Here is a 27,686-nt window from a genome sequence, read left to right as displayed (position 1 = left end):
CAGTTTTCAGCAGCTATATACTCAGCCCCGGCTGTGGATAGAGCTACTGAAGTTTGTTTCTTACTAAACCAAGAGACTAAGGCATGACCAAAGAATTGACAAGTTCCAGAGGTACTTTTTCTATCCATTCTACTTTCAGCAAAATCAAAATCACTATATCCAATAAGATTAAAATTTTCACACTTAGAATACTAGAGACCAACAAATGGTGTATTTATCATATATCTAAAAATTCTTTTAATAGCTATCAGATGATATTTTTTAGGATTAGACTGAAATCTAGCACATAAATACACACTAAAATAAATGTCAAGACTGGATGCAGTGAGATAGAGAAGAGAATCAATTATACCTCTATATAATTTCTAATCTACTTCTTTACCTTTTTCATCTCTGTCTAATTTGATATTTGAATTCATTGGAGTCCCAATCCCTTTTAGCTCATTCATCTTGAATTTCTATGAAGATTCCATCAGTTACTTGTTTAATTTGTAGTCCAAGGAAGAATATACATTCTCTTATTAAACTTATCTCAAATTCATTCTGCATTAACTTAGAGAAATTCTTGCATAAAGAATCATTAGTAGCACAAAAAAATATATCATCATATAAATTTGGACAACTAAAATATCATTCTTTTAAATTTTTGTAAACAAAGTTGTATCTATTTTTCCTCTTTTAAAATCATTTTCTAATAAAAACTTGTTCAATCTTTCATTTCAAGATCTAGGAGTTTGTTTCAAACCATAAAGAGTTTTTGAAAGTTTAAAAATATAATTAGAATAAATTGGATTTTCAAAATCTGGGGGTTGTGCTACATAAGCCTTTTTATCTATGTAACCATTTAAAAATGCACTTTTAATATCCATTTGAAATAGTATAAAATTTTTAAAATATGCAAAAGCACAAAGCATCCTAATAGTTTCAATTCTAGCAACCGGAGTAAAAGTTTTATCAAAATCTATTCTTTTCTCTTGGTTGTATCATTGAGCTACTAATTTAGTTTTGTTTCTAACAACATTTCCACTTCCATCCATTTTGTTTCGAAAAACTCATTTAGTACTAAGATTGATTGATTTTTAGGTTTTGAAACAAGTTTTCAAACTTGGTTTCTTTCAAACTAATTCATTTCTTCTTACATTGCAATGATCTAACTTTTATCATTTTGAGTTTTTAAAAAAATTTAGATTCTAATTTTGAAATGAAGGCAATATTACCGAAATGTCTTCTCAATTGATTTCTTGTCATTATTTTTTGATTCGGACTGTCAATAATATCTTTTTTTAGATGATATTTATGATATCTCCAATTTTGTGGAAGTTTCTCATAAACTTGATTATTAATTTGTAAATCTTTCATAATTGATTGTTGTTCTTCAGTTCTTTCATCATTTAGAATTTCTCCGTGAACAGCTTGAGGTTTGGCAATTTGTTCATATACTGTTTTCTCATCTATTTTCTCTTTGCTAAAAATTTGTTTCACATGAATCTTTCTTTTAGATTAATCAAATATCACATTGATACATTTTTCAACAATCAAATTTTTTATTAAAAATTCTATAAGTTTTGCTTGTGGAAGAATATCCAATAAAGATATATTCAAAAACTTTTTCATCAAACTTATCAAGATGTTCTTTATTATTTAGAATATAACATTTACATCTTAAAATATAAAATATTTGATTTTTTATCTTTCCATAATTTATAAGGTATTTTCTTTATAAATACTCTAATGGTGACTCTATTAACAATGTAATATAATATATTGACAATTTTCAGTCCAAAAATATTTCGAAAGAGGTGTTTTGATAATTATTTTTCCAACTATTCAATATTGAAAGATTAAGATATAAATGTGAATTTTTTAAAAAGTTTGGATTATTTTGCTCAACAAACTAAAAATGTTGGAATATAAATGTAAATCCATAAAAATGTTTAGATTATTTTAGTCAATAAAAAAATATAAATTAAAAAATAATAAAAATGCCAAGTATGATGAGAGGATAGCAATATCAAATTTTGATTAAAATTAATTTTACTTCATGAATAAAATGATAATAAGTTTTAAATATTTGATTTAATTATTCAAAATTAAAAATTTAAGATATAAATGTGAGTTTATCAAAATGTTTAAATTATTTGGATTAATCGAGTTATTTATATTTATTGTATTATTAAAATTAATACATATTTTTAATTTTTTAAAAGTCAATTATTTAATTGTTCATCAAACTAATATTTCGTCGATAATTAAAAAAAGTAAATAAAAAATTTCTTGACAAAGTTAAAATATATTAATTAAATTATTCATTTTTAAAGCTAAGAAACATAGATGTGTTAATTTTAACATAATTCAAAAATGAAAATATATTTTTGCCATGAAAATATTTTTTTTTTTAATTTGCATGGCACAATTGTTTTTTAAAAAAATGTTAGTTATTTTAAAAATATAATATTATAAAGGGAAAATTAATTTTTAGTCCCTGAGGTTTAACGTAATTAACACTTCTGTCCCTTTATTTTGGCGACCCAACATTTAAGTCTCTCACTTTATTTTCTGTCCAAATTCATAGTCTTTTCGTTCAAAATAACCGTTTGGGACACGTGAATTGACAAAATTAACCCTCACTAAACCCAAACCCAAATGCCTCTTCTTCTTCTTCCTACCCTTTCTGCAACTTCTTCTTCTTCTTCTTCTTCTTCTTTCTTCTTCTTCTTTCTTTTTCTTCTTCTTCTTCTTCTTCTTCTTCCTTTTTCTTCTTCTTCTTCTTCTTTTTCTTCTTTTTCTTCTTCTTCCTACCCTTTCTGCAACTTCTTCTTCTTCTTCTTCTTTTTCCTACCCTTTCTACAACTTTTTCTTCTTCTTCTTCTTCTTCTTCTTCTTCTTCTTCAACGGGAGAAAAGAGAAGGGTATTTTTGGAAAAAATTATCATCTCTCACCTTTGACTCTTTGACCAAACGGTTTATATGGACGGAAGGACTACGAATTTGGACGGAAGAGAAAGTGAGGGACTTAAGTGTTGGGTCGCCAAAATAGAGGGACAGAAGTGTTAATTACGTCAAATCTCAGGGACTAAAAAGTAATTTTCCCTATTATAAAACTAAATCAAAGATCAACACATAAAAAAATTCAATTCAAACTGTATGACTAATATGATTCGATGAAATACAAATTTATATGCTTATATTATATCAATTTTACGTATAACACATATGAATAATTTTTTTTTTTAAAATGGGGATTGAAGATTGAAGATTGGGAGTAGAATTTAAGTTCTCTCAGATATATAAATAAAATTTATAATTGTGATTTGTGTAGCTTATTAATTGTAAATAAATTAGAATATTATTATTTTTTAAATTAATTCTTTTAATTGGATTAAATTATTTTTAATAAAATTATATTCATTAACAATAGTATTTGAGTTTAAATACTAATCACATTAAAAGTTTTACAATTCATAATTTTTAAATGGATTTGAATATCTAAATCTTCTCTAATTTTTTTTTCTAATTTACTTTTTATTACCATACATTGAATTTAGAGGTTAATTTTTTTAATACTTTTTAATAGTTTTTTATAATTTTAATTAATATTTTAATATCTATATTTGAACATTTTTATATCCGTTAAAATATTTGATTTATTTTTTAAATTTTTTATATATTATAATATTATTATAAATATATTAATTTTCAATAAGAAATATTTATACTATATTTTATTTAATTAAAAAATTACAATTTCTAAAAAATACAATCTAACTTTATTTAGAATAAAAAATTTAATAAATAAAAAAGTAATATATATATATATATTAATAAAATAAAAATTATTATAATTATATTATATTATATATTATGATATAATAAATATATGAAAATATAATAAATTCATTCCCAGTATTGTTATGAAATTCAATATATATTATAGATAGAATATAAATTAATTAATAAATAGTATTTATTAAAATTTAAATTTATAATTTTTTTAATATATAATAAGGCTCATAAAATTTTAAGAGAATATAATTTAACTTTAGCCTATTAATTATTATATCAAATATATGTATAATTAGAAAATAAAAATTAACATTTTTGGTATTTATTCAAAAAAATTTATATTTCTCAACTATAATATAAAATTTTTATAATTTTATTTCTAAATATAATATATCATAAAATTTTTATAAAAAATTTTAAATTTTTTATATCAATAATATATCTATATGTTATAGAGTATAATAAAATAAGTAAGGTGAGATTATCTACAAACTTCCTTTCATCTAAGTTTTAAAATTGATTATAATTATAATAAAATTTGTAATTGTAGATAATTTTATTAATTTTTAAATATTTAAATTAAATGAAAAAATACCTATGAAAAATAAGTTGAACCACACTGTTAATATTGAAAAATAAAGAAACTATTTTATGCATCAGCAGCAAAGCGCGAGGGAGATCGCTTGGTGGAACTAAATTGTATATTTTTCTCCATACCTTTTCTCATCTAAATGCCCAAACAAAGAAATCATTCCTTACAGTTGATTTGCAGTCACTCCCCTCGCAACAAAACAAAGCGTTTATTTTATTATCCAAACAAATTTCTTCTTCTCTCTAACTGACAGGTATTCTCACTATCTCTTTCTCGCTCTAGGGTTTCAAACAGGAAAGGCCAAGTGATCACAATTGAAGCTTTTGTTTGAATGGCACATAACAAATCATAATAATTTTTGTGATTGCAGAGAAACACAAAGAATGTTAGATTTATTTAATTGCATGATAAGTTATTTAGACCAATTATTGAGAGATAATAATTTTTAAAGTATTATTCGACTGTTTAATATTTAAATCACCCTTCAATAGTCGGTCTCGCATTTATGGGTTTTCTCGCATTTATGGTATCAGAGCCAGTGAAGTTTCTATTTTTCTTAAATAAATTCAAAGTAAACTTTTAGGGTTGGAACTGTGTCACGAAAGTCATAAGTCAGGCAAAAGGTGTAAGACCTGCAGAACGAGTAGAGAAGGAAGTGTATGTGAAAACCTTAGGATTTTAAAATGAGTTTATTTAGGAGAAATAGATCTTCTAGGTCCAGGCAACCAGATGAAGAACTCATGAATGATTTAAACATTAATACAGATAATAATACCACAATACTATCTAGAGAAAGTACTTGGAATAATCAACAATTAGCTAATTGGAAACCTCCCAAAACAGATATCTCAACAATATACAAAAAAGGAATATTAGACTTTAAGTCAGCTAGAGCAATTAAAACCAAAGAAAAGGTAGTACCCTTATACTCAGAAAACCAATCAATGAGTTTATTAAGTAAGAAAACAATATTAAAATATATTAACCAAGGATATAGATTTATACATGTAGGTTTAGTACAAATCGCAATTAAACCATTAACAGTAGAAGGATTAAATACAAGTATGCATGTTGCATTAAGAGATTGTAGACATATTAATTACAAAGACTCTTTATTAGGATTATTTGAAACAAGTTTAACTAATGGACCAATATATTCAAATTGTTTTCCTAATTTCACAATATCCTTAGCTGACCCACATATAATGAAAATATTAACATTAGATATTTTAACACATAATTACAATATGTTAAAAGGATCACATATATATGAAGTATTTTATAGATTAAATTATAAAATAATGAATATCGGGTTATGTCCAAATGCTATTAATCATAATAGATTAACAGGAGAAACAATTTTTTGGGAAATTGACCAAACCAAAACAAATATAACTATACCAAAAACTATACAATGGAAAGATGTAAGTTTACCAGAGAGTTGGAAATATCCAGTAAAAACCATACCAAGTTTACCTCCGAAAGAAAATAAAGAAATAGATTATATTATACAAAATGATGATGGTTCAGTAGAATTGAAATTTAAAAGATCAAACTCTTTTAGGCAAACCGGTTCAACCATTTATCAACCATCTAGACATTCATTAGGATCCTCACAAAGAAGACCCAATATTGAAATTAATACAGATACTAGTATTCCTGAAGGAACTACTATTCCACCATATACAGGACCTTTTGTTGGAGAAACCTCCGGAACCAAACCTATAGAAGACACATTTAATCATCAAACCATACCACCACTCACTACCAAAGGTATAAAAATCCAAGAAGGAATATTTCGACAAGGACAATTTAGTCAACCATATGAAGATAGTGCATTTACTATTAATACATTAACTCAAAGTTTTGAAATTGATAAAGACCAAATTCAAGCTGACAATATGTCAGATAAAAATCGGGGGAAAAGAGATACATTTATTAAAACCTATTCTTTAACAGAACAAAAGAAAATTAAAAAACAATTTTTTGAATTTTGTGAACAGGTAGAAAAAACTATACCATTCTTCACTTATTTAAAATATTACCTTGAAAATCAGTTGGACACACCGAAATTCACCAAGAAATTTCTCTCTCTTTCATTATGTATTCCAAAGTTAGTTTTGCAATAATCTGTAAAGAAACCGTTGTTTACTACAACACGGTTGTAGCCGTACTTATTTAAATATTTGTATTCTACCAAAGTAAGTTTGTATTTATATTTGTATTCTGTATCTGTATTCTATATATATACAATTTGTTACAAAGTAAGTCCGTGTTGACGGCAATCTATTCTTTCTCTCTACGTTTATCACTCTGAGTTAACTCTGGGAATCCAGATTAACATTGCAGGAACCTTAAACCAAATTAAAAAATTTGCATTTCATGATAAGTATGCTCTATGGTTGCAGCGTAGGGTGATCTGCCACATCAGAAATTGTGTTGTTCATTTGATACATTAAAATTAAAAATGTTTACTCATTTAGTAATGATTAATTGTTATTTAGCAGATTATTATTTACTACTAGGTTATTACAATTTAATCAACAATCATTTTATTTTGGCAGAATATTGTTTAAATATGGCTGATTATTATCTTGATTTAACTTCTTATTATTTATTTTACTAGTTAATTATTGTTATTCAAAAATGAGATTTATAATATCTGCATTAGAAAGTCTAAGTTTAATTGATCTCACAAATAAAAATGAAGTAGAAAGTTTTAGAAATTATTTAGTACAACAAGGAACATATTTGTTTGAATGGCACATAACAAATCATAATAATTTTTGTGATTGCAGAGAAACACAAAGAATGTTAGATTTATTTAATTGCATGATAAGTTATTTAGACCAATTATTGAGAGATAATAATTTTTAAAGTATTATTCGACTGTTTAATATTTAAATCACCCTTCAATAGTCGGTCTCGCATTTATGGGTTTTCTCGCATTTATGGTATCAGAGCCAGTGAAGTTTCTATTTTTCTTAAATAAATTCAAAGTAAACTTTTAGGGTTGGAACTGTGTCACGAAAGTCATAAGTCAGGCAAAAGGTGTAAGACCTGCAGAACGAGTAGAGAAGGAAGTGTATGTGAAAACCCTAGGATTTTAAGATGAGTTTATTTAGGAGAAATAGATCTTCTAGGTCCAGGCAACCAGATGAAGAACTCATGAATGATTTAAACATTAATACAGGTAATAATACCACAATACTATCTAGAGAAAGTACTTGGAATAATCAACAATTAGCTAATTGGAAACCTCCCAAAACAGATATCTCAACAATATACAAAAAAGGAATATTAGACTTTAAGTCAGCTAGAGCAATTAAAACCAAAGAAAAGGTAGTACCCTTATACTCAGAAAACCAATCAATGAGTTTATTAAGTAAGAAAACAATATTAAAATATATTAACCAAGGATATAGATTTATGCATGTAGGTTTAGTACAAATCGCAATTAAACCATTAACAGTAGAAGGATTAAATACAAGTATGCATGTTGCATTAAGAGATTGTAGACATATTAATTACAAAGACTCTTTATTAAGATTATTTGAAACAAGTTTAACTAATGGACCAATATATTCAAATTGTTTTCCTAATTTCACAATATCCTTAGCTGACCCACATACAATGAAAATATTAACATTAGATATTTTAACACATAATTACAATATGTTAAAAGGATCACATATATATGAAGTATTTTATAGATTAAATTATAAAATAATGAATACAGGGTTATGTCCAAATACTATTAATCATAATAGATTAACAGGAGAAACAATTTTTTGAGAAATTGACCAAACCAAAGAAAATATAACTATACCAAAAACTATACAATGGAAAGATGTAAGTTTACCAGAGAGTTAGAAATATCCAGTAAAAACCATACCAAGTTTACCTCCGAAAGAAAATAAAGAAATAGATTATATTATACAAAATGATGATGGTTCAGTAGAATTGAAATTTAAAAGATCAAACTCTTTTAGGCAAACCGGTTCAACCATTTATCAACCATCTAGACATTCATTAGGATCCTCACAAAGAAGACCCAATATTGAAATTAATACAGATACTAGTATTTCTGAAGGAACTACTATTCCACCATATACAGGACCTTTTGTTGGAGAAACCTCCGGAACCAAACCTATACAAGACACATTTAATCATCAAACCATACCACCACCCACTACCAAAGGTATAAAAATCCAAGAAGGAATATTTCGACAAGGACAATTTAGTCAACCATATGAAGATAGTGAATTTACTATTAATACATTAACTCAAAGTTTTGAAATTGATAAAGACCAAATTCAAGCTGACTATATGTCAGATAAAAATCGGGGGAAAAGAGATACATTTATTAAAACCTATTCTTTAACAGAACAAAAGAAAATTAAACAACAATTTTTTGAATTTTGTGAACAGGTAGAAAAAACTATACCATTCTTCACTTATTTAAAATATTACCATGAAAATCAGTTAAATATGTTAGAAAAGAAAATACATAAATGGACTAAAGTTAATAGCATGGGAGATCCCAGTGACCAATATTATGAATCTGAAAGACCACCGATGAATAGAGCATTTTTTAAAAGGGATCATGAATACCATAGAATACAACCAATTGTCCATACACAAAATATAAAAGATAAAGAAATGAAAGATGTTTATTTACAAAATAATTGGACTAATGTAGCATTACATATATTAGGAAACCAATTAGATAGGATGGAAGAAAAAATAGATACAAACCATGAAGCTATAACAAATATAGAACATATAGAAGTACCTCAAACACCATCTCCTATAAATTTAAAACCAAATACAACATATTTATCGCAGAAGTATAGTAATGCAAAATCATATGATATAGATCCTGCCAAAAAACCAACAAATAAACCATTTACAAAAATGATACCACCATCAAAAAATCCAATAGACATAACAACTATAAATCCAAAAACAGAGTTAAATGATATGTCTAAATTATTACAGAAAATTATAAATGAACAAAACAATTCTTCACGAACTAGTACCTCATGAGGAATTAAAATAAATGAACCTTTACAAACAATACCAACAAAAGAAGAATCAAGTAATAATAAAGACAAAGGTAAAATTACAATTTTAACTGAATATAATGAGACCTCTTCTTCAGAAGATGAAACTATAAATAATCCCTTGGAAGCATCAGACTCTGACCAAGACATAGAGTATAATATCCCTTTAAATGCCATAGAACAACAATATGATAAGAAACCAGATGATTTAAAAATTTTAGACAGAAAACAAAAACAATATAATGCAAAAAATATTTATGAATGGAACATAGATGACAGATCTGAAGTAGAAATAATACAAATAACCATGGAAATGGTAATAGTAGGAAACATATATAAACAAAGAGTTGGCATTACTAAAAGAGAAGCAGCTGAAAATATAATATTAGGATTTACTGGAGAATTACGAACTTGGTGAGACAAATTACTAAGTAATGAAATAAAAACTAATATACTAACAGCCAGAAGAATTGACAGTACTACAGGAGAATATATTATAGACCCATCTACAGGACAACCACAATCTTTTACTTTAGCCTATTTAGTTTACAATATCATCTCACATTTCATAGGAGATTTAGACTTATATACTGAAAAAAATAGTGAAATATTACAAAATCTTAAATGTAGAAAATTAGAAAATTTTAGATGGTATAAAGACAATTTCTTAAAAAGAGTATATGCACTAGCAGATCTAAATGCTTACCATTGGAAAGAAAAATTTTTGACAGGATTACCCCGGTTATTCTCTACAAAAGTAAAAGAAACAATTGAACAAAAATTCGGACATATATCTTATGATGATCTAACCTATGGTGACTTAATAACATATGTCAATTTAACAGGAATAAGATTATGCAGAGACATGAAATTACAACAGAAATTAAAAATGGAAAATAGACAATCTAGAAAAGAATTAGGAAATTGGTGTGAACAATTTGGTTTTGGAACAATAAAGAAACAAAAACAAAGAAAATATAAACCTTTCAAGACAGACAAAATTTATAGAAAATACAAATATAGAAATAAACAATATGGTAAACAAGTAGATAAAAAACCTTTTAAAAGAAAACAATTTAAAAGCAATAAGTATCGCAAAAATAATTTTAAAAGACCAAATAATAAAAATAATATAACATGTTATTTATGTAACCAGAAAGGACATTATGCAAAAGAGTGTCCTGCAAGAAAAAAAAATACATGAGTTGGGATTAGAATTAAAAATAGATAACATAGACCAATTGTTAGAAAAGATTGACCAAATTAAATTATCTTCTTCAGAAATAGATGATGACTATAGCAGTGACGATTCCTCAGAAACAATAAACAGTACAGATAGCAACCATAACTGTCAAGGTGAAATTTGTAATTGTAATAACAAAATAAATGTCTTAACAGAATATAATCAAGTCCTAGAACAAATAGAACAAGTACAGGATTCAAACATTAAAAGAAAATTCTTTAAAAAATTAACAAAACTAATTAATGAAGAAATAAAACAAGGAACAGAAGCACCAACAAATTTTGAAGATATAGAACAAATGTTTAGACATAAAAAACCAGTAACGACAATTTCCTCTATAGACTTACAATCAGAAATAAGACAATTAAAATTAGAAGTTAAACAACTTAAAAATAGATGTGATCAACTAGAACAAAATCAAAATTTAAATTTAAAAAATAAAGAAAAAATTACAGAACAAAAAGAAGAAATTATTTCGGAAAATGAAAGTGATAAAGAACTAAAATTTAATCATATAACTAGAATCAAATTTCAGAAATGGTATGTAAAAATTACTTTAACAATTAAAGATTTTAAGTTAGAAACAATAGCAATGCTAGATTCAGGAGCCGATATGAATTGTATAGACCAAGGAATTATACCTAGTAAATATTTTCATAAAACCAAACAAACTCTATCAGCAGCAAATTCGACTAAGGTAAAAGTAGATTATAAGATACCAAGTGCACATATCTGTAATAATAGAATTTGTTTTAAAACAAGTTTCATGTTAATTAAAAATCTTAACACCCAAATAATTTTAGGAAACCCTTTTTTACAAATGTTATACCCTTTTAAAGTAACAGAATTAGGTTTAGAAACAAATGTGTTAGGACAAGATATCATTTTTAAGTTTTTATCACCAATCAATTACCATGATGTAAATTTATTCCAACAAGAAAATATAAGTAAGATAAATAATTTAGAAAATCAAATAAAATTCTTAAAACAAGATTTACATTCGGTAAAAATAGAAGAACAGTTAGAAAAACCTCATATTCAACAACAAATAAAAGAAATTCAAGAACAATTTGAAAATGATTTATGTTCAGATTTACCAACAGCTTTTTGAAATAGGAAACAACATATAGTTACCTTACCTTATGAACCAGACTTTAAAGAACAAGACATTCCTACCAAAGCTAGACCAATTCAAATGAACCAAGAAATGTTAGAATTTTGTAAAAAAGAAATCCAAGACTTATTAACCAAAAACTTAATTAGACCAAGTAAATCACCATGGTCATGTGCCGCCTTTTATGTAATAAAAAATGCTGAAATAGAAAGGGGTGCACCTAGATTAGTAATTAATTATAAACCATTAAACAAAGTTTTAAGATGGATAAGATACCCAATACCAAATAAACAAGATCTTTTAAACAGATTATATAAAGCAGAAATCTTTTCAAAATTTGATATGAAGTCAGGATTCTGGCAAGTACAAATAGATGAAAAAGACAAATACAAAACGGCATTTACAGTACCTTTTGGACAATATGAATGGAATATAATGCCATTTGGATTAAAAAATGCACCAAGTGAATTTCAAAAGATCATGAATGATATATTTACACCATATAATTTTATCATAACTTATATAGATGATGTTTTAGTATTTAGCCAAAATATTGACCAACATATTAAACATTTACAAATTTTTTATAAAGTCATAAAAAGAAATGGACTAGTATTATCTAAACCAAAAATGAAATTATTTCAAACAAAAATTAGATTTTTAGGACACGAGATTTTTAAGAATACTATTGTACCAATACAAAGAAGTATAGAATTCGCAGATAAATTCCCAGATGAAATAAAGGATAAAAATCAATTACAAAGATTTTTAGGTTCATTAAATTATATTATTAAATAATTAAATTAAAAAATTTTAAATAAAAATAAATTTATAATTAACAAAACATAGTGAAAGTAGTTTAAGAAGTCCCAACCTTCCCCTCTTTCCATATAATTAAATTAAAAAATTTTAAATAATAATAAATTTATAATTAACAAATCATAATAGGGGTAGTTTAGGAAGTTCAAATATTCCCTCTTCCGTAAGTAGATATAGAAATATAGATAAAACAATTTTTTTTTTTTTTATCAAGCATGATTAGTAAACTTTTAATTTTTTTAATTGGAATAAGTTATTTTTCAATAACATTATATCCATTAGCAATGGAATTTGAATTTAACAATAAAAGTTTTTTAATTCATAATTTTTAAATTAATTTAAATATTTAATAATTAAAATTATAACCATTTATATAATGAAATTTATATTTAAATAGAGAACTCATATACTCAATTAAAATAAATTTTTATTTTTACCAATCAAAATTAAGAATAATATATAATTATTAAAGTTAACAATGTCTTTTTTGAAAAATGTCATTGTTATCCCTCTTTCCACATTTATCTATATTATAGACTATAGATTATAAAAAAATATAAAAAAATGATTTATTATTTATATGTATTGTTTAATGTTTATATTAATTAAAATACTAAATTTTTAATATTTCAAATAAAATTAATATTTTATTATTAAAAATTAATATTATATTAGATCAAAATTTATTTGGCCTTTAAAAAATATATAAAAATTTAATTAGAAAAAAATTAAATTGAATTTATTTGATTCTTAAATAAAAATACATCAAATTAATTGGACTTATTTTTTATTATAAATATTTATAAATTAAAGTTCTATTTATTTTTTAAAAATTTTATGAAAAGACATTTTTCATATTTTATAACATTTGAAACATAATTAATAAAAAATATTTTTTTAATTAAAAAAAATTATTTTAAAAAGATAATTTTTCTAAAAAATTAAGTTATTTTAAAGATTTTTTTAAATTTTGAAAAGTTTATTAAAATTTTTATATATAAATTTATTATTATATTTTATTTTTTAAATTAAAATTAAATAATAAAAATATAAGTTATTTTACATAAAATGTCCGCCATAATTTTTTTTTCAATAAACTAATTTATTTTTTTATGAATTAATTTTAATGTAAAAATAAATATATTAATAAATTTATATATAAAAATTTTATTAAGTTTTTTTAAAGTGTTAAAAATAAATTTTCTTATTTTCCTTAAAATAACCTAATTTTTATTTTAATTAAGAAAATATATTTTTTAAAATAACTTGTATGTGTGTTCCAAATGATAGAAATTTTTTGTAAAACGAACAAAGTCTAAATATTCTATGAAAAAACTAGTTATAATTATCTTAAAATTTACCTGCCGATATTTACTGTCACTTTCTCAGCTATGCTCACTTTTACCGCGTCTTTCTTACTTTTTTACTTTCCGTCTCACTGTCTGTCTCTTCATCTGTCAATTTCTAATAAATATTAATTTGTTAATTGACATAGAAAAGGAAAGGAAAGGAAAGCTTGGTGAGTATAATTTTCCCTCGTTATTCCAACGACCCCATCCATTTTCGCCCTTCCCAAACAATCCCAAACCCTCGAATTATTCTCAGGGTTTTCGGATTATCCTCTTCTTCCTCGCTCATTTCCGGTATGGATTCCGAGGACGATATGATGGACGCCAATGATGTTGATTCCGTGGACGATGATTTCTATAGCGGCGACATGCAGGAAGATTATTACAGCGATGGCGATGGCAATGGTGGTGAGAATGATGACGATGATGATGGTCCTGACTATGATTTCATGGCAGAGGCTGCCGATGATCTTGACGATTCCGTGTTTAGCCGGACGCAGGTATTTTTTTCTTTTATTTTCATCCTTTAGGCAATTTTTGTTTGCTGTTTTTAGCTTTCGTGCTCTATGCATTTGGCATATCAGAGTTTAGGAGAAAATGAATGAAAATTTTGGTACTTTTAAGTTTACGGGTTAATTTGAGGTCGTTGTGATTTTGTTTTGTGTAGACTGTGAGGGAGTTAATTGATGTACCTATTTTGTTGAGTCCTTGTGATTAGTGGCTTGTCCATTTGAATGCAATGGTATTGTTGGTGGATATGTTTCTGGTGACTTGTTCATTTGTTATAGTTTGTGATATCCTGGAGGTTCAGCTCTTTTAGTTAAATTTCATATGCCTCTTTATGGCGGCATTAGGGGGAAAGTTTTGTGTCTGATTTTCTGTTATCTTCATCTTATAAGACTTGGATTGTTCAAAAACTTTATCATATATGGTGATGCTATTTCCAGAACATATTTGAACTAAATGCACTGTTTCTCTTGGCTTTGGTTGAGTTGGCTGTGTGATTCAGGTAGCTTGATTTATCCAAATATTTTGATCTATTTGCCAGTCTTCCTGCATTTTGATGGTTTTTCTTAATGTCATTGCAAAATTATTATCTATTGCTGCTAGTTTCCTGGTATGCAGCTTCTATATTGGCATTGAAACTACATGGATTTTTAACACCTATTATACTTTTTACTTCACTTTTTTCATACGCAAATAAGTGGAGATAGTGGTGTAATTACTTGGCTCAATTGAACTCTCTTTTGTTGAGGAACCAAATATCAGAAGCTGTAAGGCTTCAGTTTTTGCTAAATATAGTTCGCTTTCCCCCTAATTTAAGTGGCTACATGAATCGTCACATGCTATCTGTTGCATTCAAAGGAATTTTGAACCCTAGAATACATCATAAGAGAGTGTAATATAGGGTTTATGTTCAGGGACGGAGCCACTCATGGGCCAAGGGGGGCCATGGGCCCCCTGAAATTTTTGAAATTTTTTTAAGGGTATATAGGTAGTTTTTCTTAAAACATGAAAAATTATCTTCAGATCCCTACATATTTAAAAAACTTACCAAGTCATCCTTATTTCAAAATTATTTAATTAAATCATCATTATATTTTATAATTTCTAATTCTTTAATCCATTCATCAAAGAAATTTTTACTATTTAGTCCCTCATCTTCTATATTATTTTTCAATCCAAAAAATTCTCTTCTCATTTTCAAGATTTCAAGTTAAAGTCTCCACTTAAAATTTTTCTTAGGTTATTCATTCATTACTTAATTTATTTTTATATACCATTTTTATTACTAAGTGATAGTTTTTTTTATTTATCTCACTTAGTTACTAATCTATTTATATAATTGAAATTATACGAAAATAATTTTTAATGGGTTAGAATATTTTTAAAAAAAAAATTAAATTCAATAGTAAACCATGTATTAAAATATTATATTATTTTAATGATTTTTTTTTATAGATTTGTATTTTACAACCATTGCGGAAAGAAATTTTTCTATAGTAAATATCATTAAAAGTCGATTCTATAATGATGAACCATAAATAATTGATCGATAACTTATATTAAAAGATATATTTGCAAATACTGATAATGATATCATTAAAAATATATTTTAATGAATGAAAAATAGATGAGAATGACCATGATTTAATTATAATAATTTATTCACTTTTTATAAAAATTTATTTTCTGAATATATATTTATTTTATACTCTATTCTATACTTTTTGTCCATTTTGATTTTTCACACATATTAAAAAAGACAATTTATTTGATTAACTTTTCAATTATACTATCTTAAAAATATTAAATTTTATTAAATATTAAGAAATATTTTGAATACTTATTTAGAAAAATAATAATCAATGATAGGATGATTTGGAAATAACATAAAATTAAATAGGATTATAATAGTCAATTATGTGTTACTATAATGAAAGAAAGTGAACAATAATTTTGGAACAATAGTAAAAAATATCGACAAAATAATAAAATAGTAGATACTTATTTAAATTGGACCCCCTTGAATTGAATTTCTCCATCCGTCACTGTTTATATCAGTCATCCTAATATAGGGTTTATGTTAGTCATCCTTGAATTTTTGGAAAAATTATACTACGCAGGTCCTTTTGAATTTCAGTATTTATTGATTTTGAATTATTTTATTTGATTGTCTATTTAATTTTAAAATATTTTATGTGTTCTTTTTCAGCAAAGTTATACCATCTTGAAGGAAGATGATATACGAAAATGTCAAGAAGATGATATTACTAGAGTGTCCACTGTCCTTTCAATATCTAGATCTGATGCAAGCATCTTACTTCGTCACTATAATTGGTACCTGGACTCCTTTATTTTTATTTATATTTTTTTATTGTTTTTGTTTGCTTTTACGGGTTGATGTTTACAACCAGGGCGGAACTAGGGGCTGCTAAAATAAATATTAACATAAATTACATATTTATTTCAGTATATGGAGTTTTTATTTTTTAATTTTTTAAAATATCATATATTATTAAATCAAAATTCAGGAAAAAGTAAATATTTAGGTGTAATTAAATCTTAGATCTCATGCATCAAACACACAACTTAAAATCCAAATATTAAGTAAAGAAACCTGCGATCCATCAACAAGTAAAAATAACTTAAAAAATAAGGTAATTCTTATAGAGAAATAAAATACAAAAATTAGAAATATTATAAATATATATACATTTTTTCTGCTTTTTGAGTTGTGTACATCGCTCTTTATTGTGTGGAATTATTGAAATACAAGTTTTAATATAGAGCATAGAAATAGTAACTTTTCTAAAATATCCGAGTAAATGATTAGTTGATAAGTGAATTAAGTAGCAGCTTAGTAGGTAGGAGACTTTCAATTGATTAGAAAGATCACTATAATTGTTCTGCAATATTTTTATTAAAATGACAGTGATCGAAATTCAAAAGTTCTTTATTCATTTAAGACAAAAAACTGGCAGTTATTAGTGAAATACACTCTATTAAAAAAAGAAAGATGAAGTAGCATATAAAATTATTAAAGACTATTAAAAGAATTTTTTTCAGGATATTTGTTATTAAAAAAAGTTGAAGAAATAGTGTTAAACATGAGCAATTAATCATAGTAGACAATTGGACATTATATTTTAGATTCTTCATTGATTATTTTTAATTAATGACTTTTTAAAATAAAATTTTAATTAGTTGGTTTATTTTATTAACCTTTGATATATAAATTAATAGTGATTTAATATTTTAAACATATATTGAAGATTTAAATGTTACTAATCAATTTTGAGGGGGCCATTATAAAAAATTGAAATAAATTTAATAAATTATATATACACACACGCACAAAATTTCTTTGAAGTTGGGGGGGCCAGGGCTCCCCCCTGTCCCCTTTGCTTCCACCACTGTTTACAACTTTCTGTTTTTGAGAAGATGTAATGCATGGATGTTCATATTGCATTTTAGATAGCTGTATGGCAGAACTGCTTCTGGTTTCTTGATGTTCTGATCAATATTTGCTAACAGGAGCATTAGTAAGGTACATGATGAATGGTTCGCTGATGAAGAGACAGTCCGGAAATCTGTTGGCTTGCTGGAGACACCAGTAGTCCATTTCTCCAATGCAAGAGACGTGCGTACTTCAATCATATCAATGCATAGCTGGGGTTGATTATGTTCAGCTTGTTTAATCTTAAATGTTACTGTCTCTTTGCTGCTGACATTCGTTTGTTTTATTACTGTTATATATATTTTTTAATTTTAGCAGCTTACTTGTGGGATATGTTTTGAATCCTTTCCTCATGATAAGATTACCTCAGCTGCGTGTGGGCATCCCTTTTGTAGGTCATGCTGGTCAGGTGCATCTGCCATTTTCTTTTGAAGCTTCTCTCTGATATTTATGTTCCATTATCGAACCTAAACTTGATGTTTTAAACTTTTCACTTTTATTCTGCTTTTGTTTCTTTTTTACTATTACAAAACAGCTAGAGGTTCCAATAATGTTTCCTTTACTTAATGTTGTCTCCCTGTTGAAAATACCTGTTTTAATCTGTTTATTTGTATGAAAATGCTTGTAAGCTACTAAGCTGATGTTAAAAAACTATTTTTTATTCTTGTTTAGTTATTTGTTTTTGAATTATCAGTTATTTCTAAATGAGTGAAGGATATATAGTGTTACAGTTGAGCAGTGTCTACTGTATGTCCTTATGTTCTTGGGGTTTGTGAATGGAGGAAGAATTGTTGAGTTTTAGTGTATTGTCTGATTGGTTGAAGTCTATTATTTTGAGAAAACGGATATGGTGGTCCTAATATTTGCCTAGTTGGAAGTTCTTGATTATTGCATCTTTTCTGCGGTTTCCACTATTATTGTTGTTAACTTGTGTTCTCTATTTATTCTAGGTTACATTAGTACAACCATTAATGATGGTCCTGGATGTTTGATGCTGAGATGCCCTGATCCATCTTGTCAGGCTGCTATCGGTCCCGACATGATAAATTTGTTGGCATCTCATGAAGTTAAGGATAAATACTCTCACTATCTTCTTAGGTCGTACATTGAAGATAACAGAAAGGTTCGTCTGGGATTTGAAACAATACTATCTTTTTCTTCACTTTAAGAAATGATTTATTTCTGTCAAACAATCTTTGTTGACATGTTGGAGATTAAAATTTGGGAACTCCTTTTTGCTCCTAATCTGAATTTCCTGTTTACTAGACAATAGTATATCAATTGCATTCATGCAGCAAATTGTGTGGATTCTCCAAGATTGTAGTTCCTTCATTTGCATGCCATTTAAGGATTGCAAAAAAAAGAAAAAAACATTGTTGCCATGCTGATTCTGGTGGTTATATTCCTGTTAGTTGTGCTTTGAAAATTGTCACTATTTCCAATGTTAGTTATAAATAAATGATATGATGCGGTTGTCTGAATTTCACTTGTTGTATGTTACTTTCATTTCATCGCAAAAGTACCCTCCAGCACTTCCCATTGGATGAATGTCGGCTGTTGAAACTTTTTGTTGAGTTATTGGGGTTTCATATTAAGAGAACTAATGCTTATATGGGAATGAAATTGTAAATCTCATGTAGAAAAAAGTTTTTAAAAGTATTACACTCCTAGAAACCTTTATCTTTCATTGTAAATTTGAAAACCTCTAGAGAATGAGGGCCAATTTGTTGCATTGATTTCTGTTTCCTGTGCTTCTGACTGCTTTTGTTTCTCGCATTTCTTGTCTGCTTTTAGACAAAGTGGTGTCCTGCTCCAGGATGCAAGTATGCTGTTGATTTTGCTGCTGGTGGTGGAAGCTTTGATGTTTCCTGCCTTTGTTCATATAGCTTTTGCTGGAATGTGAGTTTCCTTTAAGTGGTTGTAAGTATTAAGTATGCAGGAATTAACTGTTGTAAACTGATTGGTAAGAATCATTTGATTATACAGTGCACAGAGGAAGCTCACCGTCCTGTGGACTGTGGAACTGTGGCGAAGTGGATTTTGAAGAACGGTGCTGAATCTGAAAACATGAATTGGTAGATAATACATAACCCTCTATGATTATATTTGCCAGGATTTACTTCTAGATAATTTCATTGCCTTTTGTTTTTGTCCCATGATATTTTGCGGCCATGGAATGGCATAATCTTCAATTGGCCTTGCTCTGTGTATCTATCAAATTAAGGGTGTTGTCTTGGTTTGTGATCTTAGTTGCATGATGGAAGATTTTTCTAGTGATTTTTTATTTACATATCAGCTTTGTATTTTGAATATAATTGTTGAGTTCTCTGTGATACAATTGGTTTTCTTTTTATATCCTTCTCTCTCAAATAGTAGAATTTATTTATTTTTATCTGAAAGACATTAGGATATACTATGAGGGTTCTCTTTTCGAGAGGAATGACTATTCTACATTTTCTGTAATATTATTAAATAAAACTTACTCAGGATTTCCTTGGTTATTATGTCATCATTTATCACTATATACTTGGTTAATATAGTGATATAGGTTGATTTTTGGCAATTGTCCGAGTTATTATGGAAAACTAGGAGTGAAGTGTAAGGGAAAATTTTCAGGATTGAAGCGTTGAAAGGATCTTATGGTACACATTATCTCACTATTGTTGATTTTTCATCATAGTTACACATTATAAAGTGATTTGAGGTGATATACAAATGCTGCATGTGCACACAGAAGCGTCCTTAGTGTCTCCTAGGCATTTCTGGAACAAACTAAAGATAAATATTTATTGCTCCTTATTGGTAATGAAATATTATAGACAAAATGTATTTATATATGAAAGATTATATAATAGGTTAATGTCTTAATTTTTTACTTTTTGCTCTATACTGATTTTAGATGTTGTGACACTAGGATTCTCGCCAACTCCAAGCCTTGCCCAAAGTGCAAGCGTCCGATTGAGAAAAACCAAGGGTGTATGCACATGACATGCACGCCACCTTGTAAATTTGAGTTTTGCTGGTAACTTGTGTTTACTTTAATCATAGTTGTTTATGCTTGGATCTAATTCAGTTATTGACATGTTATTGGATGCCAATGTATAATTGCAGGCTATGCCTTGATGCATGGTCAGATCATGGTGAGAGGACTGGTGGCTTCTATGCTTGTAATCGCTATGAGGCAGCTAAACAAGAGGGAGCAGTAAGGGCATTAATAAGCTGTCATTTATATAATACACTGCTTATTTCTCCATCCACTTTTATGAATAGTGGTGGTAAAGGCAATCATTTATGTGACTAACAAAATTATTTTTGCTTGTAGTATGATGAAGCAGAGAGGAGGCGAGAAATGGCAAAAAATTCTTTGGAGAGATACACCCATTATTATGAACGATGGGCAAGCAATCAATTGGTATGACAAAATTTTTTGATTTTCCTTTAAATGGATGCTGTGGCATGGTTTCTTATCTAATATTACTATATTCTATTAAGAACTGTGTGTTATTGTCTGTACTCTGTTATTTTTGTTTTACCTTGGATTGAAGTATACCTATATGTATATATGGATCAACTTGTTTACATGGCAACCCATATATTTAGTTCTGTTGTGGTTTGCTGTCTAGGACCTACCTGAGTAAATTAAGGTAATCAGGTATATGAATGTTATATTAATCCAGATCTATCTATTTCAAGTTTTAGAGGGTAATGAGTCTTTTCTAATTTGGTTTATATGATATCTGGAACTGTGGTAAATTTTTGGTAGTTTGTTGAGAGGAGTTGCCTGGTCAAATAACAGTGGTCCAGAGCCTGACTAGATTTTGTGTATTGCATGAGACCTAGTCTGCATAACCAAGTCATGAAGTATGCTTGCACTGAAAAAAGTCTAAATTTTAATGTGTATGGTTTTCTCGTGGCTAGGTGGTGCTATAGTGTGTCTGAATGTTATAGGAGTAAAGGGAAAAAGAGTTGTGAAGGATGCAATTTAGGTTAGACAAAAAGGAAAAGGAAGAAAATTAGATGGAGCCCAAGGGCTAGATTGTTTCACAGATAATTAGGTAATTAATTAACATCATTAAATATCTTTGCAGTCTTTAAGTACAAAACTGTATAAAGGAGAAAATTTTTGATGTATTTTCACTCTATATTTAATAATAACAGCTAAGATCCAAGTGTTCGGCTCTATATTTTATTTGAGTCATGTTGTTCTTTTGGCTGCTATTTATTTTGCTAGCATTTCCATGTCTCCTCAGCATCCCTTTTGGTATATTATCATGTATACAATAGGATTTTGAATATATATTTATATAATCTGACATTGTTGCATCCTTATGTGGCAGTCAAGGCAGAAAGCTCTGGCAGATTTACATCAAATGCAAACTGCGCATGTAAGTATATATATTAATCCTTCAAATGGTATGTCCAATGAATTGGACGGCTTTAAGATCTGAAATTTCTATCAACTTGGAGTTTGTTTTTCCTCTGTGCATATCTTGATGCATCGTGAATGATATCCGGATTAACTGTGGAATAAAGCATTTTTGGTTTTTTTACTTTTTTTTTATTGTTAAAAATTTGTCCTATATGAGACTGTATCGTATATTTTGAGTCATTTCCATTTTTGTACATTCTCAGAGATGCGTTCTAATCTGCCTTTCTTCAGTAACTGGTTGAAGAGGTGCACTGTTGAGTTTTGTTTAGCCTGTTACAGAAATGCATAGTGAGATCCTCTGTAGCATATACTGCATTCTGAGTCTTTTTTTTTTTTTTTTTTTTCGTTTTTGTGGCTTTGGAAGATGTCCTCTTGATCAGACTTAATGAATTTTGCATGGTTGTCAAAATCAAGTTTTGAACTGTAAATTGAAATCCTCATTTTTGAATCGTGAATTATATTTGATTTGAATCGAATTTAATCCTAAGTTCAATATAAATTGTCAAAATAAATTAAACACAGTATATGTTAATGTTAAAAAATTCCATTTTGAATTTAAAATATGTTAATTGAAATACAACTTATAGAGGTTTAAGAATACTATTACTCCAAAATACTATGCTAACCTAAAAGAATGAAAGAAGCTTGCATCTATAATATAATAATATTAAATAAGAATATAAAGCACATATGATCTAAGATATGCTTCCTAATTAAAACTTAAGAAAATAACAAAAATAGTTAGAGAAAGGTAGTGGCTGGAATTAAAAGTCGAAGGATGGCATATATTGTTTGATTCTGTAAAATATAAATAATTAACCAGTTAGACTTGGAATAGATTTAAAAAATAATGATAATAATAAAAGGAAACAGAAAAGTAAAGACCAAGAACTCCTACCTTGCTTTTGCTAATTTCCCTAATCTTTGAGCTGACCTTTGCTTGGGAGAATACACCGGGAAGAGTAGAAAAAATGGCGGGATAGAGATGCATGCAGCAGTTAATTGGCCTCATAGAGTCTTGTTTATGTGATATTTTAGGGTTTTTTTTTCCTTAAACGTCTAAATATTTATACCTCAAGAACATGGGTGTTGCTTGATTTTCTTTACAATTCAACTTCTACTCTCTTTTATTTTATTTCATAAATTTTTGAATGACAGTGGTGGTGGTGTCTGGGTTTCTTCCTTTTAACTTTAAACCCTCAAACCCAATACAAAGAATCAGTAGAATCAAGCAATGCATATTAATTTGCATGATTTCTCCAATAATTCACTTGATTTGCATGTGATACTTATGTGTTTATGATTCACTATATGGATTTGAATTGTTAGGCCTTAAGAATCAAATTGAATCACTACTTGAATTGTTAGTCATATGATTTTGACAACACTGCATTATATGTTAAATTCTATGGTCATTAGTTAGGAAGAGCTGAGCTTGAGTTGAATTTGTTTCTTAGTCAAACACTCTGTTCATCACTTGTTTCAATAAGAATTGACCTAGTGATTTCCATTAGACCATGTTTAGAGGCATTAAAAACTGCTGATATTACAAATGTGCAAAATAGTGGAAAATCAAAATATGTAGGCTTCTCCGTTATTGAATTCTCTTAAATCTTTCTGTCTATTTTTACTAATAGCGTATTTGTATTTTGATATGCTTCATATCTCATGTGCATGCTGCTTGCAAACATAATATTATATTTACATCTATACCGTTACCATATTCTCCTATTCTCTTTGGCAACCTTGGATAATTTACTTTCTTGTAAATGATAATAAGTATTGTGTTTTGTCTAAAATTTGTTATAAAGTAATTTTTAATTTTTTGGTTCAGGTTCTATAAATGTTTTACTTAATAGTGTATTTTTCAATACTGATGTAGTTCATATAACTATATGGATTTCTTGATTTTTTCCAGCTTGAGAAGCTCAGTAACATACATTGTACCCCTGAATCTCAGCTCAAGTTCATTACAGATGCATGGCTTCAGGTGAATCTTAAATTTGTCGTCTGGTGATAGGAATTTCTGTTGTACCCATTTTTGTTTAGAACAATAAAAGAGCACATATGTTCTAAGAATGCTCACTTATTAGAAAACAAAGGTTTGATCCATGTTTTCACTGTCAGAATTGTGCTAGACGATTTGTAAAATTTAGAAAAATTATTTGATTAAATGGGCCATGTTCTAGTTTTGTTAATATATGTACTGTGTCCCTGTTACTTGTTCACAGATAGTTGATTGCAGGCGAGTTCTAAAATGGACCTATGCATATGGGTATTATCTACCTGAGCAAGAACATGCTAAGAGACAGTTTTTTGAGTACTCGCAAGGTATATATAGATATCCTTAAACATTTCACATGCACTGGATGAGATTGTCATTGATTGTCTTGCAGCCCAATTGGCATATCCTCTCCCACAGGAAGGGGTCAGGTTGTTTGTTGGTCCAAATTACTTTGGTCTGCATCTCTGTACTATTAATGGAGAAAAATGAGAGAACAAAAGAATAAACTTTCAACCTTCTATTTTTTATCTTCAGGTGAGGCTGAGTATGGCTTGGAAAGGCTCCATCAATGCGCGGAGAAGGAACTGCTACAGTTCCTCAATGTGAAAGGTCCCTCAAAGGAATTTGATGAGTTCCAAACAAAATTAGCTGGGCTTACCAGGTAGTCATTGCATTTATATATTGATGTTTGTTTAATATATGTTTTATTGAAGTATATGCAGTTACCACTATAGAAGTTGCTCTCCTTTTTCTGTATGACCTGGGAGAAATTCTATCTGCCTTTCATGGTGAGAGATAAAGATTACTGCGAGTTACAGAGTAACTAGATAGGTCTCTGTGCAATTAATTAAACAACTGGGGAGATTCACTCATTAGAAATTTTTTAGTTGAATTATTAGCTAAAATCCAAGTCTTTTCTATACCCCACAGTTATTGAACAATAACCAAGACATTTAAAAATGGCTTCTTATGCCCAGAAAAAGAAAAAAGAAACCCACTAAGAAGTTGTTTCTAATGCAAACAATCTTCTATAACATATTGTTTAGATATAATTTATAGAATAAATAAATGGCTTGTAAAACAATATGGGGGTCCACCTAGATAGGTGTGCATTTGAAATGAAGGGAGATTTTTATGTGTTCCAAGTGGGAAATCATAAAATACAATGTAATATGAAATTCAAAGACTTATTTTCAATTCCTCATCTATCTAAATGGAATCTCAAAAAAAAAAAAAAATTATGTGAATACTTGAGTAGCAAGTTAATTTACAGTTGCAATTTGCATACTTTCATCATTTTAAAAAAAAAAAATATGTCCTATCTACCATTGGCCATGTTAAAAGTTAAAACTATTTATGACGAGGCATTTTTAGTTAATTTGACATTTTAGAAATCCATCAGTATCATAAGCCTTTTGGTTAAAATTTTTTAATATTATATACTGCTTATTTCTGGCATGTATTAGATTCAGTTTTAGTAAGCCATGTATCTAAGTTGGTCTAAAATAATTGGTGATGGTCTAAGATGTTTCTGAACTTGGATACCATGTGCATATCACTGGTGATGGTTTTGATGACTTTATTTGGATAGAATCTCTTGTATTCCTTTGCGTTTGGATATGGATCGTGCATAAAAAATGGTTTGACAATTTTATTTCAAGGTGGTCGTTATTTTATTTTTGTTTTTCTAGTTTTGCTACTGCTGTTACCCCTCTCTCTCTCTCTCATGTGGGCGCACACACACACAGATAAGGATAATTTATACTGTGTTGAGATACTGAAAACTGCTTCCTACCTTTTTAAAAAAATTTCTTGTGAGAAATAATAGTACGGGGTCAATTTTTGATGACAATTGAGCCAAGTGTTCCCACTTTTTTTCTTTGTGAAATATCGGTGAGATGCTAGCCATAGGCCCTTCTACTTATCAGTCTTTGTCCTTCTCCTTGTCTATCTGTAAAGCTTTATAAAGTGTACCTTATTCAGGTGTCTTGTACATTTCTCATTGTGACAGTGTTACAAAGAATTACTTTGAGAATTTGGTTAGAGCATTGGAGAATGGTCTAGCAGATGTGGATTCTCATGGTGCTTGAAAAATTGGCGTTGGCATGGGGAGAGGTGGAAGGGGAAAAGGAATCGCTAAAACCGAAGATTCCAGCAGAATTATGGATGAATAATATAACTATTCGAGGTCCAAGTCAGCCAGCAATGTGCCAGGTATGCTGCCACAACTGTTAAAACTTGTAAATTCTTTAGTTGGTGGAATATAGTACTTGGTACATCCACTTCTCCACGATTCTGGAGGATTTTGTTTCTTTTGAATATACCGTCTGATGGCTCTTCTTTTTATGAGGCTGCTCAAAGTGTGGATGTTAAATAGATGTCAAAGAGGGATTGGGGGGCAAATCAATTTCTTTCTAAACCATTGTGTTTTGAAGGGAGCACCAATCATGGTGTAATGTATGTAGTTCTATCTATTAAGGTATTGAAGTTCTGCAACTTGCTTTTGTTAAATGTAATAATACAAATTCTATGTGGATGCAAATTTACTCATTTGTGAAAAGAAAAATCTGGCGTCATTGGACTGCTTCATGAACATGGTTACTCAACTTTGTTTATTTTCAGTGAATTTAATCCTATCCAAAGATCTGTAAATTTAGGAACAGCTTTGCCTTTGTTTATTTTAAAACCATTTGGTTTAAATAAATAAGGTTTAGTGCTAGTTTCTTTTTGATATGGAATTGTAGATAATATTAGTAGTTTCTTTAATGTCTTCAGCGTGTGTTGGGCATTTTGGATTTATGTTCATCTGGAGAATCATATCCTCAATATTAATCTTATTTATTGAATGCTTCATGCGGCAATTACATTTTTGGTTGCCTGTAAATTCTGATGGGAGATATTTTTTTATTTTTTTTTATTTCTTCTCCTTCCATGTTCCTTGTGTTTTTAGATGGTTCTATTCTGATGAGGGATGTGAACTAATATCTTTTCCCTGGCCTCTTGGCTTCAGCCTCCAGGAAAACTACATCTCTTTTAAATTAATACTAATTGCTGAGAAATTACTTGGGCAGTTAGAGTAGGTTTAAAGTTTCATTTGGGGCGGCAATGTTTTTGTGTGGCCATGGGAGAGATCGTTGAACAGATTTCCAAGATTAGGGGCTTTTATCTGTCCTTTGAACTTGGAATCACAGCTCTGAGTAATACCAGATTGGATCAACTGCCTGGCCATAATCTTTTAGTGCTCATTGTTTTTATGTAGATTATCAACTATTTCCAGGGAAAAACTTCAGGATTACGTTATAGATCCTTGAGTGTTAATACTCCAA

At 28.1% G+C, this 27,686-nt stretch overlaps 1 protein-coding gene across 2 annotated transcripts; it reads left to right on the top strand.

Moving 5' to 3' along the window:
* Positions 1-14,104: 14,104 nt before the first annotated feature.
* Positions 14,105-26,953, top strand: LOC110613805 (probable E3 ubiquitin-protein ligase ARI7). 2 transcript variants are annotated; one of them, XM_021755130.2, is made up of 15 exons: positions 14,105-14,465; positions 16,682-16,806; positions 18,004-18,109; positions 18,245-18,335; positions 18,877-19,049; positions 19,721-19,825; positions 19,913-20,001; positions 20,841-20,948; positions 21,038-21,128; positions 21,249-21,338; positions 22,264-22,311; positions 24,274-24,345; positions 24,587-24,686; positions 24,895-25,021; positions 26,372-26,953. In XM_021755130.2, exons 1-15 carry the CDS (start codon positions 14,262-14,264, stop codon positions 26,448-26,450), a joined length of 1,608 nt encoding a protein of 535 aa, XP_021610822.1. In that variant the 5' UTR covers positions 14,105-14,261; the 3' UTR covers positions 26,451-26,953. The 2 variants fall into 2 exon arrangements, with proteins under 2 accessions (XP_021610822.1, XP_021610821.1); XM_021755129.2 differs by having other exon boundaries at positions 18,242-18,335.
* Positions 26,954-27,686: the final 733 nt, after the last annotated feature.

This window comes from Manihot esculenta, chromosome 4 (genome assembly GCF_001659605.2).
Source record: "Manihot esculenta cultivar AM560-2 chromosome 4, M.esculenta_v8, whole genome shotgun sequence".
NCBI classification, from domain to species: domain Eukaryota; kingdom Viridiplantae; phylum Streptophyta; class Magnoliopsida; order Malpighiales; family Euphorbiaceae; genus Manihot; species Manihot esculenta.
The sequence above is the reverse complement of the archived record's forward strand: the minus strand, read 5'-3'. Positions and strand labels throughout refer to the sequence as shown.

Excerpts from the sequence above, each read along its gene's own strand:
- LOC110613805 (XM_021755129.2), top strand. The coding sequence starts at position 14,262 with ATGGATTCCGAGGACGATATGATGGACGCCAATGATGTTGATTCCGTG. Across the intron at positions 18,336-18,876 it reads TTGTAGGTCATGCTGGTCAG|GTTACATTAGTACAACCATT; the intron begins GTGCATCTGCCA and ends TATTTATTCTAG. Across the intron at positions 20,949-21,037 it reads TGTAAATTTGAGTTTTGCTG|GCTATGCCTTGATGCATGGT; the intron begins GTAACTTGTGTT and ends GTATAATTGCAG.